Source organism: Oncorhynchus kisutch, unplaced genomic scaffold (assembly GCF_002021735.2).
Source record: "Oncorhynchus kisutch isolate 150728-3 unplaced genomic scaffold, Okis_V2 scaffold4023, whole genome shotgun sequence".
Classification (NCBI taxonomy): domain Eukaryota; kingdom Metazoa; phylum Chordata; class Actinopteri; order Salmoniformes; family Salmonidae; genus Oncorhynchus; species Oncorhynchus kisutch.
This window is the reverse complement of record NW_022265968.1, coordinates 76,227-94,891: the sequence shown is the minus strand read 5'-3', so window position 1 is coordinate 94,891 and position 18,665 is coordinate 76,227. Positions and strand designations below refer to the sequence as shown.

Here is an 18,665-nt window from a genome sequence, read left to right as displayed (position 1 = left end):
ACAGCATTATATCAGGCTAATCAAGGTGTAGATTACAGCATTATATCAGGCTAATCAAGGTGTAGATTACAGCATTATATCAGGCTAATCAAGGTGTAGATTACAACAAACATTTGAATCTAAAAAGACCGCATGAGATTATCCAATGGCAACATCCGTGATGATATTACAGCAGGTTTCTGATTGGACAGCTCTAATGTGGTTACACCTCGGACATCACCGGAATAAAAACAATGAAACGACTCTGCAGTTGTCGGATATCGCGGGTTAAGGTAGAATCCAGCCTTAATGTTTATCATTTGTATCCAATGAAATGACTCTGCAGTTGTCGGATATCGCGGGTTAAGGTAGAATCCAGCCTTAATGTTTATCATTTGTATCCAATGAAACGACTCGGCAGTTGTCGGATATCGCGGGTTAAGGTAGAATCTAGCCTTAATGTTGTTTATCATTTGTATCCAATGAAACGACTCTGCAGTTGTCGGATATCGCGGGTTAAGGCAGAATCTAGCCTTAATGTTTATCATTTGTATCCAATGAAACGACTCTGCAGTTGTCGGATATCGCGGGTTAAGGTAGAATCTAGCCTTAATGTTGTTTATCATTTGTATCCAATGAAACGACTCTGCAGTTGTCGGATATCGCGGGTTAAGGCAGAATCTAGCCTTAATGTTTATCATTTGTATCCAATGAAACGACTCTGCAGTTGTCGGATATCGCGGGTTAAGGTAGAATCTAGCCTTAATGTTTATCATTTGTATCCAACGACAAGTTGTGAGCATGTTGAGAAATGTGTCCGTTCTCCGGGCTGGATTCAATCAGATCCGTTTCCATCTGCATAGCGGTTGTTTTGGCGGAACTGCAATAGAGCTGTCCAATCCACAAGCGGCTCCTGGCATGATAAATAAAGCGGACATTGCCATTGGCTGCACAGAGTCAATCCCATGAGGCCGTGTTTCAAAGTTCAAACGATGTTATTGACTCTGAGCAGCCAATGGCAATGTCCGCTTTATGTATCATGCCAGGAGCCGCTTGTGGATTGGACAGCTCTATTGCACCTTGACAGAAATACTCATTTTGTTGAATGTTTATGTAAATGTCGTTTATATATATTTACACTTTCTCATTTGGGAACTTCTAATGTGGGTGTGGCTTTGTGACAATGATGAAAAATCTAAATCACAATTTATAAAAGCCCTTTTTTACATCAGCAGAAGTCACAATGTCCTTTTACAGAAACCAAGCCGAAAACCCCAAACATTGCAAACATAGAAGCACGGTGGCTCTGAAAAACTAGCCGGTCGACCTCTCCACATGACATGGATTAATGGCCGTCCGTGAGGAGACTGACCAGAGTGATGTAACAATGGATACCAGAGTAGTTTGACAGAGGCTGTTGTATGAGGTGCAGTCATTGGTGTAGAGTGAGTAGAGGGGAGGGGAGAGTATCCTTGCTGCTCTCTGGTGCTGAGGGACAAAGAGTCACGTTTTAGCCTAAATGAAAAACTATGGGTTTTGGTCAAATCCACAACACTGAGTGAAAGCCTGTGTGGTTTCAGTTGTGGGAATTGTCAAGGACAACCTAGAAGTGTTTCATGTTTCACAGTTGTTACTGTGTGTCCATGATGCTCATTCTATAAAATGTGTTCCATCATTTACAAAATTACATATTTGATCCAGGCATATCTATCAGTGTGTGTTCTCTTGTGCACAGCCATTAGGCCTCAAACCTGTGTGTGATAAGGTTTCTCTCAGGTGTGCATTCTCTTGTGCGAAACTAGAGTTCCTGAATTTGTGAATCTCTTCCCACATTCATCACAGCTGTAAGGCTTCTCTTCTGTATGTGTCCGCTGGTGTGATTGCAGACTGCTCCTTTTACTGAAACTCTCGTCACACTGATCACAGCTGTGAGGTTTCTCTCCGATGTGAATCCTCCTGTGGTACGTCAAAACCACACCCGCAGTCGGTGCATATGAATGGTTTCTCTCCCGTGTGTGTCATCTGGTGGTACTTCAGATGCTGAGGGCAGCTGAAGCTGCGCTCAGAGGGTGCAGTGGTAGGGTGTCCCACTGTTTGCGCTGAACGTGGCATCTCAGGTCCATTAAACACTTGAAGCTCTTGCCGCACTCTGCGCAGTAGTGAGGTTTCTCTCCTGTGTGTCTCTGCTGTTGTCTTGTAAGGTGACTCTTCAAAGTGTATCTTGTCACACTCTGAGCAGCTGTATGGCCTCTCTCCTGTGTGGACTCTCTGGTGAATCTTTAAGTAATCAGATCTAGAAAAACTGAGTCCACAGGCTGTGCAGCAGTATGGCTTCTTTTGGAGTGAGTTTGCAAGTCACCTGACGTGACAAAACTCATCCCACACTGATCACAGTGGTGCGGCTTCTCTCCTGTGTGCCTTCTCTTGTGAACTTTCAAGGCGCTGGCCTGGGCAAAACTCTTCCCACAGTCAGGGAAAGGGCATTGGTATGGCCTCTCTCCTGTGTGTCTTCGCTGGTGAATTCGCAAGGTTGCCATTGTGGCAAAGTTGTTCCCGCAGTCTGAGCAAGAGAACGGTTTCTCTCCCTTGTGACTATGCTCGTGTCCTTTGAGAGACTGTTGCCGAAGGAAGCTCTTGTCACAGTGGGAGCAGTGGTAAGGCTTCTCTCCAGTGTGTATAAGCTGGTGTTTCCTCAATGCGTCTGGCGTTGTGCAGCTCGACTCACACTGGGAGCAGTGGTACATCTTCTTCTCTGAATGTGTGAACATGTGATTTTTTAATGAGCCAAGTCTTGGAAAGCTCTTCTTGCAGTCAGAGCACTGATAGGGTTTCTCTCCTGTGTGTATTCTTCGGTGTGTCCCAAGATCGGTTCTATGTGCAAACTTCTGTCCACATTCAGAGCACTTGTACGGTTTCTCTCCAGTGTGAATCCGCATGTGTCCTTCCAGTGCCCTGGCAGAGGAAAGACTAGCACCGCATTGGGAGCAGCAGTGAGGTTTATCTTCTGTGTGTCTGACCTCATGTTCTTTCAGAGATCTGTTGTTAGTGAAACTCAGCTCGCACTTAGAGCAGTGGTATGGCTTTTCTCCTGTGTGAATTTGCATGTGAATTTTCAGGTGATCGGACCGTCCAAATCTCCTCTGGCAAACATTGCAGCTGTGTGGTTTCTCACCTGTGTGAATTATCTGGTGTTTGTACAGGGCTGAATTAGTGGCAAAGCTTAATTTACAGTGGGAACAGTGGAAGGGTTTCTGTCCAGTGTGTGTTCGCTTATGCTGCTCTAGAGAATTAGATGATCCTAGCTTCTTGCCACACTGTGGACATTGGTATCCTTTCTCTCCAGTGTGCACTATGTTATGTCGCAAGAGTCCAGTCTTAACAGCAAACCTCTTCCCACACTCAGTACATTGGTGGGGCTTTTCTCCAGTATGTCTTAGCTGGTGACGTCTTAAAGAAGATAAAAACCGGAAGTTTTTCCCACAGTCAGTGCATTGGTAAGGTTTCTCCCCTGTGTGAATCCTCTGATGTATTCTGAGTAACTTAGCGGAGGAATAGCTTCCACCGCACTGCTCACAGTGGTGAGGCTTCTCTCCTGTGTGTATTAGTTTGTGTTCAGACAGTGCTGAGGCTTGTTTGAAACTCTTCCCACACTCAGAGCAATGGAACGGTCTCTCTCCAGTGTGAATCCGCCAGTGAGCTTTTAAGCGTTGGGATGTAACAAATCTCTTCCCACAGTCAGAGCAACAGTGTTGTTTTTCGCCGGTGTGTTTTATTCTCTCGTGTATCCTTAAACCACTGTTGTCTTTAAATCTCTGCCCACATTCTGAGCACTGGTATGGTTTTTCTCCAGTGTGAATCCGCATGTGTCCTTCCAGTGCACTGGCAGAGGAGAGGCTCACTCCACACTGGGAGCAGCAGTGAGGTTTCTCTCCAGTATGAATTCTCTGGTGTCCTCTAAGGTTTACTTTAGAGGTGTAACTCTTCCCACAGTCAGAGCAGCAGTGAGGTTTCTTCCGTGTGGGTCTCTGCTGGTGTTTCTTGAGGTGTTCTGATCTGGAGAGACTTTTCTCTGCCTCCTCAGCATCAGCCTCCCAAGTTGACAAGCCCCTTCTACTGAGAGAGTGACAGTTAGGACTGTCCCCTGTGAAGCAAAGACAGACAGTTATGGTTCCTTCATATCGAAGCCAGATTTAGGCATTCTGACATTTCACACTCTTGTAACCGAATTTAAGAATTTAAAATCTTCAATGTAAAATCGTGTTAAATCTTCAAATTGTCAATATATCCAAGGGTGTAGGAGTGTTGTAATGATAAATTAAATCTAGAATCGGCTTCCTACTTTGCAACAAAGCCTCCTTCACTCACGCCCCCAAACATACCCTCGTAAAACTGACTATCCTTCCGATCCTCGACATCAGCGATGTCATTTACAAAATATCTTCCAATACTCTACTCAGCAAACTGGATGCAGTCTATCACAGTGCCATCCGTTTTGTCACTAAAGCCCCTTATACTACCCACCACTGCGACCTGTATGCTCTCGTTGGCTGGCCCTCGCTACATATTCGTCGCTAGACCCACTGGCTCCAGGTCATCTATAAGTCTTTATGCTAGGTAAAGCTCCGCCTTAGCTCACTGGTCACCGTAGCAACACCCACCCATAGCACGCGCTCCAGCAGGTATATCGCACTGGTCATCCCCAAAGCCATTGTTTACAGCCCTTTTTTTCTATTGGGTTATTGACTGTACACTTGTAAATTCCATGTGTAACTCTGTGTTGTTGTTTGTGTCGCACTGCTTTGCTTTATCTTGGCCAGGTCACAGTTGTAAATGAAAACTTGTTCTCAACTGGCTACCTGGTTAAATAAAGGTGTTCTCAACTAGCCTACCTGGTTAAATAAAGGTGTTCTCAACTAGTCTACCTGGTTAAATAAAGGTGTTCTCAACTAGCCTACCTGGTTAAATAAAGGTGTTCTCAACTGGCCACCTGGTTAAATAAAGGTGTTCTCAACTAGCCACCTGGTTAAATAAAGGTGTTCTCAACTAGCCTACCTGGTTAAATAAAGGTGTTCTCAACTAGCGTACCTGGTTAAATAAAGGTGTTCTCAACTAGCCTACCTGGTTAAATAAAGGTGTTCTCAACTAGCCTACCTGGTTAAATAAAGGTGTTCTCAACTAGCCTACCTGGTTAAATAAAGGTGTTCTCAACTAGCCTACCTGGTTAAATAAAGGTGTTCTCAACTAGCCTACCTGGTTAAATAAAGGTGTTCTCAACTAGCCTACCTGGTTAAATAAAGGTGTTCTCAACTAGCCTACCTGGTTAAATAAAGGTGTTCTCAACTAGCCTACCTGGTTAAATAAAGGTGTTCTCAACTAGCCTACCTGGTTAAATAAAGGTGTTCTCAACTAGCCTACCTGGTTAAATAAAGGTGTTCTCAACTAGCCTACCTGGTTAAATAAAGGTGTTCTCAACTAGCCTACCTGGTTAAATAAAGGTGTTCTCAACTAGCCTACCTGGTTAAATAAAGGTGTTCTCAACTAGCCTACCTGGTTAAATAAAGGTGTTCTCAACTAGCCTACCTGGTTAAATAAAGGTGTTCTCAACTAGCCTACCTGGTTAAATAAAGGTGTTCTCAACTGGCCTACCTGGTTAAATAAAGGTGTTCTCAACTAGCCTACCTGGTTAAATAAAGGTGTTCTCAACTAGCCTACCTGGTTAAATAAAGGTGTTCTCAACTGGCCTACCTGGTTAAATAAAGGTGTTCTCAACTAGCCTACCTGGTTAAATAAAGGTGTTCTCAACTAGCCTACCTGGTTAAATAAAGGTGTTCTCAACTAGCCTACCTGGTTAAATAAAGGTGTTCTCAACTAGCCTACCTGGTTAAATAAAGGTGTTCTCAACTAGCCTACCTGGTTAAATAAAGGTGTTCTCAACTAGCCTACCTGGTTAAATAAAGGTGTTCTCAACTAGCCTACCTGGTTAAATAAAGGTGTTCTCAACTAGCCTACCTGGTTAAATAAAGGTGTTCTCAACTAGCCTACCTGGTTAAATAAAGGTGTTCTCAACTAGCCTACCTGGTTAAATAAAGGTGTTCTCAACTAGCCTACCTGGTTAAATAAAGGTGTTCTCAACTAGCCTACCTGGTTAAATAAAGGTGTTCTCAACTAGCCTACCTGGTTAAATAAAGGTGAAATATATATATATATTTGCTTAATTCTACATCTTTAAAAACAGATTGTATTTAGTGGTAATTAATGACATTCAGGCAGTGTCCTATAATAAATGTTTGTAAGATCATAAACCCACTTAGCGCCGGTGTTTTCCTGCAGTCGACCAACCGCACAGACACCCTCTTCAGACCCAGCAGTAAGGTGTTACCAGGAGAGGTACGACCCGGGGACTCCGGGAGGGGTAGGGGGGAGAAGGGTTGGAGGGAGAGTGTTTCCTGTTAATCCAAAAAGAGAGGAATGTTGTCAAGTAATTTAAAATACTCAAATCATTCCAATCCCGTTTAAAAAGGCAAACGTTAATAACCTCTTTGGGATAGGGGGCAGCGTTTTCACTTTTGGATAAATAGCGTGCACAATTTCAACTTCCTGCTACTCATGCCAAGAATATAAGATATGCATATTATTAGTAGATTTGGATAGAAAACACACTGGCGTTTCTAAAACGGTTTGAATCATGTCTGTGAGTATAACATAACGTATGTAGCAGGCAAAACCCAGAGGACTAACCATTCAGAATGATTTATTTTTGAGGTCGCTGTCTGTTCAATGAGTTCTATTTGGTAAACAATATTTCTTAGGAGCTTGTTTGCAGTTCCTACCGCTTCCACTGGACGTCACCAGTCTTTGGAATTTGGTTGAGGTTATTCCTTTGTGCAATGAAGAAGTACGGCCATCTTGGACCAGGGTAACGTTGTGTACTGTTGGGAGTTGCGCAAGACTTGAAAAGTGACGTTGGTTTGTGATCCTCATGCATTGAACACAGATAGACCCGTCTTCAATTTGATCGATTATTAACATTTAAAAATACCTAAAGTTGTATTACAAAAGTAGTTTGAAATGTTTTGGCAAAGATTACAGGTAACTTTTGAGATATTTTGTAGTGACGTTGTGCAAATTGGAAGCTGTTTTTTTCTGGATCAAACGTGCCAAATAAATTGACATTTTGGACATATAACAACGGAATTAATTGAACAAAAGGACCATTTGTGATGTTTATGGGACATATTGGAGTGCCAACAAAAGAAGCTCGTCAAAGGTAAGGCATGATTTATATTTTATTTCTGTGTTGTGTGGCGCCTGCAGGGTTGAAATATGCTATTGTCTCTTTGTTTACTGTTGTGCTATCATCAGATAATAGCTGCTTATGCTTTCGCATAAGAACTTCTCCAGAGGAAGTTGATGCCAATATTCCTCTCCTAGTGCAGAAATGCTAGTTTAGTTCCAACCTCTGAAAACTGACAAAATATGGATTAAATTCAGCGTGCACGTCACCTTCTTCTGTGTGCACAGCCAAGTGGAACTTGTGGTCTTCTTTTATTAAAAGATACAAACTGTCGGTTTGCATTTCAGGCCTGGCGGGAAGCAAACATCATTCTGCTGACCAAGACTAGTAAAAACACCCTTTACTGGCTCAAACAGCCAGAACATGCTCAGAACATTTGACAGACTAACACCTCTCGATATTTCTCCTCTCTGAGCTTAAGAGCTTGAAACGGAGATATCTTTAGTTGTTCTCAAAACACGGTCTGGACGTACTGCCAAATTGCAGATACTGTTAGGTGATTTGTACAGTCAGCCACTTGCATGAACACAGAAATTGGTTTACAGAACAGCAGATGAATAGATCGCTGCAATTAGTTGTAAGAAAAGCACAAACATTAAAATTCCCATTACATTATGCTACAGTAGGTCACTAACTAGACTGTCCAACAAATACAAGCAGCAGCAACTCCTATGTCAAGTTGCGTTTACAACTATTATATATTTTATTTTACTGTTATGAAATGAAGAGAGATAAAAAAAAACTTGATTCAGATATTCTGCAGACCAAATTAACCGTAATGTCAGGAGCAGAAAAATATGTCCGGATCTCCAGTTGGTAGCTCGTTCAGGAAAATCCAAGGCTTTGCTGCGGCCTACTTTAGCAATCTTCCATTCAGCAATTCACGGCCATTATTACCGTTCGGGAAGAGCAACGAGACATTAAACTACGTAAACAATACTTAGTAAAGCGAAATTAATTAAACAATAAATGAAACTGTGCTATAAGTTAAATAAATGTGTCACCATCTGACCGAGCTCCGTGAAACGTGTTACGTCGTTCGTGGCCGCCGACGTGTCTTTATTTACATGCGTCTTACTCACCTGATTCATTGTAGACACTCGTTTACGGTCGGTCGTTTGCAGAGTTCAGACCAAGTGAACCAGATGAGATGTCCTATTCCTAGTCTGTTGAATTGTAGATTATGGAGGTAACGGACGGTTATATTTCAACTCTGCCTAAAGTCCCGAAAGAAAAGACTCTGCCTTCACATCCGTTCCATTGAAAACATTTCATGAAAAGGCGGATATGTTACTCACCTGATTCATTGTAGACACTCGTTTACGGTCGGTCGTTTGCAGAGTTCAGACCAAGTGAACCAGATGAGATGTCCTATTCCTAGTCTGTTGAATTGTAGATTAGGGAGGTAAGAGTTTATTCTAACCTGTGACTGTGGGAGCATGACTATGGTTCCATTTCCATTATTAGCAGCATCTAGGCTGTCCACTTTGAAGAGCTGAGACAGAATGGCTATATAAGGAATGAAACGTGGTAGGTCTTAGCTTGCATTTTGAATCGGGAAAGAGAGGTTGGTGACCACTGTACTAAGTCAATGACCTTGATAACAGCATTTTCAGGATGTTAAATGTAACAACAATATTTTTTTCTCTCCAAAAAGCAATCTATTAGTATGGTTTTTGAACACTATAAATTTGCTTGCATCATGATCAGAGCTCTATAATAATAGATAATGGCATGTTTATAGGCTGAGCAGAGCTCTGTATAATAGATCATGTCATGTTTACAGGCTGAGCAGAGCTCTATAATAATATATAATGGCATGTTTATAGGCTGATCAGAGCTCTATAATAATAGATAATGTCATGTTTATAGGCTGAGCAGAGCTCTCTAATAATAGACAATGTCATGTTTATAGGCTGAGCAGAGCTCTCTAATAATAGACAATGTCATGTTTATAGGCTGAGCAGAGCTCTCTAATAATAGACAATGTCATGTTTATAGGCTGAGCAGAGCTCTCTAATAATAGACAATGTCATGTTTATAGGCTGAGCAGAGCTCCATATTAATAGATAGTTTATTCATAGGTTTCATTGGATCCATAGTTAAAAAGGGATAGCCCCCTTTTTTGCAATTTTAGCCTAAAATGACATTCCCAAATCTGACTGCCTGTAGCTCAGGACCTGAAGCAAGGATATGCATATTCTTGGTACCATTTGAAAGGAAAGACTATGAAGTTTGTGGAAATGTGAATTGAATGTAGGAGAATATAACACAATAGATCTGGTAGAGGAAAATACAAAACAAAATCTTTGAAATGCAACAGAAAGGTCCCACATCACTCTGGTCGTAGTTCTAACCATCACTCTGGATGTAGTTCTAGCCATCACTCTGGCTGTAATTCTAGCCATCACTCTGGCTGTAATTCTAGCCATCACTCTGGCTGTAATTCTAGCCATCACTCGGGATGTAGTTCCAGCCATCACTCTGGCTGTAATTCTAGCCATCACTCGGGATGTAGTTCCAGCCATCACTCTGGATGTAGTTCAGAAGGTTGTGCAATGTAAGAGCAATATTTAGACTTATGGATGCCACCCGTTCGATAAAATACGGAACGGTTCCGTATTTCACTTAAAGAAATGATAGTTTCCGGATTTGACCATATTAATGACCTAAGGCTCGTATTTCTGTGTCTTTATTATATTATAATTAAGTCTATGATTTGATATTTGATAGAGCAGTCTGACAGAGCGGTGGTAGGCAGCACATTCATTCAAACCAGCACTTTCCTGCGTTTGTCAGCAGCTCTTCGCAATGCTTGAAGCTCAGCTCTGTTTATGACTTCAAGCCTATCAACTCCCGAGATTAGGCTGGCAATAATATAGTGCCTATAAGAACATCCAATAGTCAAAGGTATATGAAATACAAAATGGTATAGAGAGAAATAGTCCTATAATTCCTATAATCACTACATGTCCAGATAACCTAAAACCTCTTAACTGTGAATATTGAAGTCTCATGTTAAAAGGAACCACCAGCTTTCATATGTTCTCATGTTCTGAGCAAGGAACTGAAACGTTAGCTTTCTTACATAGCACATATTGCACTTTTACTTTCTTCTCCAACACTGTGTTTTTGCATTATTTAAACCAAATTGAACATGTTTCATTATTTATTTGAGACCAAATAGATGTTTATTTATGTATTAAGTTAAGTGTTCATTCAGTATTGTTGTAATTGTCATTATTACAAATATATTTAAATATCGGTATCAGCTTTTTTTGGTCCTCCAATATTCGGTATCAGCGTGGAAAATTCATAATCGGTCGACCTCTAGTTTAGATCCCTGTAATATGGATGTCATACAGGGTTGTAGCACAATACGTTCAGAAGAGTGTGCTTCCACTACACCGAGTCACTACATGTCCAGAAGAGGTTCCACTAGACCGAGTCACTACATGTCCAGAAGAGGGTGCTTCCACTACACCGAGTCACTACATGTCCAGACTTGTAAAAATGTCCCTTCTTTAATGCATTTATTCCATTCCTCATACCTAATGTTTTGTCCTGTGTAATTGCGTGTCTTGTTAGCTAAAAAAAAATCCATCGTTTTTAATCAAACACATTTTATGTGACGTCTTTCCATTGTTGTCCAATGAAGTAAAGGACTCCAAGTGTGCTCTACCACTCGATATTTTATAAACATCCATTCTTTAACACCTACTGTGTACCTATCCTGACTGTTAATCAGTTGGCAGTTGGAATCCATCATTTTTTATAAAAAAAAAAATTGAATTCTATTCATCCATGGCCAAACCAAATCTGCAGTGGAATGGCGGGCTGCTCCTTCTCCGTTAAGAAACAACGACCCCTCGGGCAGAGGTCGCATTTAAATAGTTTATCTATATTTCTTATTTATTTATTCAAAGCTACGGATTTCAGAAAACAAAGAAAGGCACGCAATTACACAGGACAAGCATAGGTACAAAGAATTAAAATAACTGACATTTTTACAAGTACGGATTTAAAGTGACTCGGTGTTGTGGTGGAACCTCATTCTGGACTCATTAAGATAGAACCCTGTACGGGAGATAGAACCCTGTACGGGAGATAGAACCCTGTACGGGAGATAGAACCCTGTACGGAAGAGAGAACCCTGTACGGAAGAGAGAACCCTGTACGGGAGATAGAACCCTGTACGGGAGATAGAACCCTGTACGGGAGATAGAACCCTGTATGGGAGAGAGAACCCTGTACGGAAGAGAGAACCCTGTACGGGAGATAGAACCCTGTACGGGAGATAGAACCCTGTACGGAAGAGAGAACCCTGTACGGAATAGAGAACCCTGTACGGGAGAGAGAACCCTGTACGGGAGATAGAACCCTGTACGGGAGATAGAACCCTGTACGGGAGATAGAACCCTGTACGGGAGATAGAACCCTGTACGGGAGAGAGAACCCTGTACGGGAGATAGAACCCTGTACGGGAGATAGAAATAGGAATGAATAGAAAGGGCATCTGTATTGAAGTCAATGAAGGCATCATGTAGGGTTTCCCACACTCTGTCCTCAGAACCCCAAGGGGAAGCACGTTTTGTTTTCTCTCCCCTCCTAGCACTGCATCAGCTCATTCAAATCATCTAATCATCAAACATTGAATCAGCTGTGTAGTGTTAAGGGCCCTTGTTGTACCGAGTTTAGGAAACTCTGGCAGAATGGGTGGAGTGGCAGCCATTTTGAGTGGACCCATGCCAGGAAGTAAAAGTAGGAAGTGTACCCTTCAATATGTGCTGTGATTGGTTGAGCAAACTCAACTGACATTACAAAAAATGACATTCCATTGCATGAGCCACATCAGTTAAATGAACATTCTACATTACCACTGCAATCCAGCATCAGTTAAATTAACATTCTACATTAGCATTGCAATCCAGCATCAGTTAAATGAACATTCTACATTACCATGGCAATCCAGCATCAGTTAAATGAACATTCTACATTACCATGGCAATCCAGCATCAGTTAAATGAACATTCTACATTAGCATTGCAATCCAGCATCAGTTAAATGAACATTCTACATTACCATGGCAATCCAGCATCAGTTAAATGAACATTCCAAAACACCATGGGAATTATTGCATCACAATACAAGGCAGACATTGTGAGTGTACCTATGTGTTTACCAGTCAATTTCCAGGGTTGGACCTTCCAAGCACGTTCTATTCATTCTTATTTCTATGGTATGGTATTACAGTGATCTAAACTAGAGACAGAGTTGGAGCCAACAACCTACAGGAGGGTGGCTCTCCAGGAACAGGGTTGGAGAGCCCTGTTTCACAGCGTAGTTTTAACAATTCCTACAGTACTAAACAACATATTCAAGTGTAAAACGACAGTAGAATGACCCTTTAAAACCACACATGGGTTTAACAATTGCATAGTTTGTGTCCTTGTTGAGACAGTACTCACTCATGGTGTTAATCAGATCTCCTGTCTCATCCTCCTCTCCTTCCTCCAATGTGACAGTCATCTCCCCCTCCTCTCCTTCTTCCTTTACTCCAAACACGTCTTCCTCTTCTTTCACCGTGACAGTCATCTCCTCCTCTTTCACTCTTTCAATTGCATCCTCTTCTTTCACAGTAACACCTTCTTTCAATGTAACATCTTCTTCTTTCACAGTAACAACTTCTTTCACAGTAACAACTTCTTCTTTCACAGTAACATCCTCTTCTTTCACAGTAACACCTTCTTCTTTCACAGTAACTTCTTCTTCTTTCACAGTAACATCTTCTTTCACAGTAACATCTTCTTCTTTCACAGTAACATCTTCTTTCACAGTAACATCTTCTTTCACAGTAACAACTTCTTCTTTCACAGTAACAACTTCTTTTTTCACAGTAACATCTTCTTTCACAGTAACATCTTCTTTCACAGTAACATCTTCTTTCACAGTAACATCTTCTTTCACAGTAACATCTTCTTCTTTCACAGTAACATCTTCTTTCACAGTAATTTCTTCCTCTTCTTCTTCCACAGTAACATCCTCACCCTCTACGTCTCTTTTAACAGTCTCTTCTTCTTCCACAGTAACAGCCTCACCCTCTACTTCTCTTTTAGTCTCTTCTTCTTCCACAGTAACAGCCTCACCCTCTACTTCTCTTTTAACAGTCTCTTCTTCTTTCACAGTAACAGCCTCACCCTCTACTCCTCTTAACAGTATCTTCTTCCACAGTAACATCCTCACCCTCTACTTCTCTTTTAACAGTATCTTCTTCCACAGTAACATCCTCACCCTCTACTTCTCTTTTAACAGTATCTTCTTCCACAGTAACATCCTCACCCTCTACTTATCTTTTAACAGTCTCTTCTTCTTCCACAGTAACATCCTCAACCTCTACTTCTCTTTTAACAGTATCTTCTTCCACAGTAACATCCTCACCCTCTACTTCTCTTTTAACAGTATCTTCTTCCACAGTAACATCCTCACCCTCTACTTCTCTTTTAACAGTATCTTCTTCCACAGTAACATCCTCACCCTCTACTTCTCTTTTAACAGTCTCCTCTTCCACAGTAACAGCCTCACCCTCTACTTCTCTTTTAACAGTCTCTTCTTCTTCCACAGTAACATCCTCACCCTCTACTTCTCTTTTAACAGTATCTTCTTCCACAGTAACATCCTCACCCTCTACTTCTCTTTTAACAGTCTCTTCTTCTTCCACAGTAACAGCCTCACCCTCTACTTCTCTTTTAACAGTCTCTTATTCTTCCACAGTAACATCCTCACCCTCTACTTCTCTTTTAACAGTATCTTCTTCCACAGTAACATCCTCACCCTCTACTTCTCTTTTAACAGTCTCTTCTTCTTCCACAGTAACATCCTCACCCTCTACTTCTCTTTTAACAGTATCTTCTTCCACAGTAACATCCTCACCCTCTACTTCTCTTTTAACAGTCTCCTCTTCCACAGTAACAGCCTCACCCTCTACTTCTCTTTTAACAGTCTCTTCTTCTTCCACAGTAACATCCTCACCCTCTACTTCTCTTTTAACAGTATCTTCTTCCACAGTAACATCCTCACCCTCTACTTCTCTTTTAACAGTATCTTCTTCCACAGTAACATCCTCACCCTCTACTTCTCTTTTAACAGTCTCTTCTTCTTTCACAGTAACAGCCTCACCCTCTACTCCTCTTAACAGTATCTTCTTCCACAGTAACATCCTCACCCTCTACTTCTCTTTTAACAGTATCTTCTTCTTCCACAGTAACACCCTCACCCTCTACTCTTTTAACAGTCTCTTCTTCTTTCACAGTAACATCCTCACCCTCTACTTCTCTTTTAACAGTATCTTCTTCTTCCACAGTAACATCCTCACCCTCTACTTCTCTTTTAACAGTATCTTCTTCTTCCACAGTAACATCCTCACCCTCTACTCCTCTTTTAACAGTATCTTCTTCCACAGTAACATCCTCACCCTCTACTTCTCTTTAAACAGTATCTTCTTCTTCCACAGTAACATCCTCACCCTCTACTTCTCTTTTAACAGTATCTTCTTCTTCCACAGTAACATCCTCACCCTCTACTTCTATTTTAACAGTATCTTCTTCTTCCACAGTAACATCCTCACCCTCTACTTCTCTTTTAACAGTATCTTCTTCCACAGTAACATCCTCAACCTCTACTTCTCTTTTAACAGTATCTTCTTCCACAGTAACATCCTCACCCTCTACTTCTCTTTTAACAGTCTCTTCTTCTTCCACAGTAACATCCTCGCCCTCTACTTCTCTTTTAACAGTATCTTCTTCCACAGTAACAGCCTCACCCTCTACTTCTCTTTTAACAGTATCTTCTTCCACAGTAACATCCTCACCCTCTACTTCTCTTTTAACAGTATCTTCTTCCACAGTAACATCCTCACCCTCTACTTCTCTTTTAACAGTCTCTTCTTCTTCCACAGTAACATCCTCACCCTCTACTTCTCTTTTAACAGTATCTTCTTCCACAGTAACATCCTCACCCTCTACTTCTCTTTTAACAGTATCTTCTTCCACAGTAACATCCTCACCCTCTACTTCTCTTTTAACAGTATCTTCTTCCACAGTAACAGCCTCACCCTCTACTTCTCTTTTAACAGTCTCTTCTTCTTCCACAGTAACATCCTCACCCTCTACTCCTGTTTTAACAGTATCTTCTTCCACAGTAACATCCTCACCCTCTACTTCTCTTTTAACAGTCTCTTCTTCTTCCACAGTAACATCCTCACCCTCTACTTCTCTTTTAACAGTCTCTTCTTCCACAGTAACATCCTCACCCTCTACTTCTCTTTTAACAGTAACTTCTTCCACAGTAACATCCTCACCCTCTACTTCTCTTTTAACAGTCTCTTCTTCTTTCACAGTAACAGCCTCACCCTCTACTCCTCTTAACAGCATCTTCTTCCACAGTAACATCCTCACCCTCTACTTCTCTTTTAACAGTATCTTCTTCTTCCACAGTAACATCCTCACCCTCTACTTCTCTTTTAACAGTATCTTCTTCCACAGTAACATCCTCACCCTCTACTTCTCTTTTAACAGTCTCTTCTTCTTCCACAGTAACATCCTCACCCTCTACTCCTCTTTTAACAGTATCTTCTTCTTTCACAGTAACATCCTCACCCTCTACTTCTCATTTAACAGTATATTCTTCCACAGTAACATCCTCACCCTCTACTTCTCTTTTAACAGTATCTTCTTCCACAGTAACATCCTCACCCTCTACTTCTCTTTTAACAGTCTCTTCGTCCACAGTAACATCCTCACCCTCTACTTCTCTTTTAACAGTCTCTTCGTCCACAGTAACAGCCTCACCCTCTACTCCTCTTTCAACGGTCTCTTCTTCTTTCTCCTCTTCTGTACCGGGTGGGAAGTAGCTTAGTGAGCTCATGGTTGGGGATGTTAGCTAGCTAGTTAGCCTAGCACTAGGCTAATGCTATTTTAGCTATTCAGAAAGTTACTAGCAACGTAAAGGGGATAACTACCTATACGACAAAAGTGTAATTACAACAAAGTGGCTATTTTACATCGAAAGCGTATACAGAGCTTAAATGTTTCATCTGTGTTGGCTAGCAAGCTACCGAAGTGGCTGACAAGCTGCTGTTGAGGAAGCGTCCCGTCCACTAGATTAGACGTCACGCTGGCAGCGTCGCTACCGAAGTGGTGTTCGCGCCTACCATTTTCTCAATGGCGTCACACCTGGAGTTGATGAATAAGGAGAGGGTAGCCACGATGTCAGAGTTCATGTTTTTTTTTTTGGAGGGTGGAGGTTTGCACGGAGTAACCGGTAAAGAGGGGAACTCGTCATCTTCAGCATTCGAAAGCATGATATTATCCATAGGCCAAGTGTAGTTATGGCAGTTGTCTATAAGCACGTTCCTCTCTTGTTGATTAGCAATAGAACGGCTAACTTTTTCCTTTCTTTTTTTGTCACGACTTTGCATGGACATGCTGAAATAAATGATCCAATTATCATTCCAGTCACAGGAAAGGTCTAATATCTTGAACAAATAAAAATAATAATGACTAAACTTATTTTTATTTTTTTTCACAATCTTTCTGAAGTTTGGTACGGAGCTCGGTAAAAAAAAGCGTCTGTTCAAGCAGCCATCTTGGCACTGTCACCAGCAAGCTACCGAAGTGGCTGACAAGCTGCTGTTGTTGAGGAAGCGTCCCGTCCACTAGATTATACGTCACGCTGGCAGCGTCGCCTGAAAGATGCTCATCTGCTGACTGGAGTAGACAACGCAGTTAAGGAAAATATGTATTAAATGTTTTATGTATTTAATTAAATAATGTTATATTGAGATGTATAAAGAGAAGCATGTGTTGATTGATTAGTTCAGAATTTTAATGAGTGAGAATTTAAAACAAACTTCACACAAACTAAACATCTACATTTAAAGCAATTTCTGATTCATTCAGTCAAACAGACAGAGAATATCAAAATACGCATCTAGGTCTATAAAATAAATAAATGTACAGCACCAATCAAAAGTTTGGACACGCCTACTCATTCAAGGTTTATTTTTTTTTATTTTTTTTTTTACTATTTTCTACATTGTAGAATAATAGTGAAGACATCAAAACTATGAAATAACACATATGGAATCATGTAGTAACGAAACATTTTAAACAAATCAAAATATATTTTAGACTCTTCAAAGTAGCCATCCTTTGCCTTTGATGACAGCTTTGCACACTCTAGGTATTCTCTCAACCAGCTTCATGAGGTACCTGGAATGCATTTTAATTAACAGGTGTGCCTTGTTAGAAGCTCATTTGTGGAATTTCTTTCCTTCATAATCAGTTTGAGCCAATCGATTGTGTTGTGATAAGCCAGGGGTTGGAAACAGAAGATATTTGGTAAAAAATCAAGTCCATATCATGGCAAGAACAGCTCAAATAAGCAATGAGAAAAGACAGTCCATCATTACTTTAAGACATGAAGCTCAGTCAATCTGGAACATTTAAAGAACTTTGAAACTTCAAGTGCAGCCGCAAAAACCATCAAGCGCTATGATGAAACTGGCTCTCATGAGGACCGCCACAGGAAAGGAAGACCCAGAGTTAGCTCTGCTGCAGAGGACAAGTTCATTAGAGTTACCAGCCTCAGAAATTGCATTGCAGCTCAAATAAACGCTTCACAGAGTTCAAATAACAGACACATCTCAACATCAACTGTTCAGAGGAGACTTCATGGTCAAATTACTGCATAGAAACCACTAATAAAGGTCACCAATAAGAAGAAGAGACTTGCTGGGGCCAAGAAACACTGGACATTAGACCGGTGGAAATCTGTCTTTTGGTCTGATGAGTAGAAATGTGAGATTTTTGGTTGCAACCACTGTGTCTTTGTGAGACGCAGAGTAGGTGAACGGATGATCTCCGCATGTGTGGCTCCTACAGTGAAGCTTGGAGGTGTGATGGTGCTTTGCTGGTGACTCTGTCAGTGATTTATTTAGTGGGACTATCATTTGTTTTTCAACAGGGCATTGACCCAAAACACACCTTCAGGCTGTGTAAGAGCTATTTGACCAAGAAGGAGAGTGATGGAGCGCTGCATCAGATGACCTGGCCTCCACAATCACCTGACCTCAACCCAATTGAGACGGTTTGGGATGAGTAGGACAGCAGAGTGAAGGAAAAGCAGCCAACAAGTGCTCAGCATATGTGGGAAAGCCTTCAAGACTGTTGAAAAATCATTCCAGGTGAAGCTGGTTGAGAGAATGCCAAGAGTGTGTAAAGCTGTCATCAAGGCAAAGGGGGGCTACTTTGAAGAATCTCAAATATATTTTGATTTGTTTAACACTTGTTTTGTTACTACATGACTCCATACGTGTTATTTCATAGTTTTGATA

General features: G+C 41.3%; 1 protein-coding gene across 1 annotated transcript; it reads right to left on the bottom strand.

Annotated features, from left to right (window-relative positions):
* Positions 1–5: 5 nt before the first annotated feature.
* Positions 6–8,924, bottom strand: LOC116373133 (zinc finger protein 883-like). Its single transcript, XM_031821852.1, has 3 exons — positions 8,356–8,924; positions 6,287–6,425; positions 6–4,120 (listed from the first exon to the last, which is right to left on the bottom strand). The coding sequence occupies exons 1-3, from the start codon at positions 8,362–8,364 to the stop codon at positions 2,259–2,261; spliced, it is 2,010 nt and encodes a 669-aa protein (XP_031677712.1). The 5' UTR covers positions 8,365–8,924; the 3' UTR covers positions 6–2,258.
* Positions 8,925–18,665: the final 9,741 nt, after the last annotated feature.

Bases quoted from the DNA above. Each gene is read 5' to 3' on its own strand.
- LOC116373133 (XM_031821852.1), bottom strand. The intron at 4,121-6,286 runs GTGGGTTTATGA...TTTGCTTCACAG, and splicing joins CAGGAAAACACCGGCGCTAA to GGGACAGTCCTAACTGTCAC.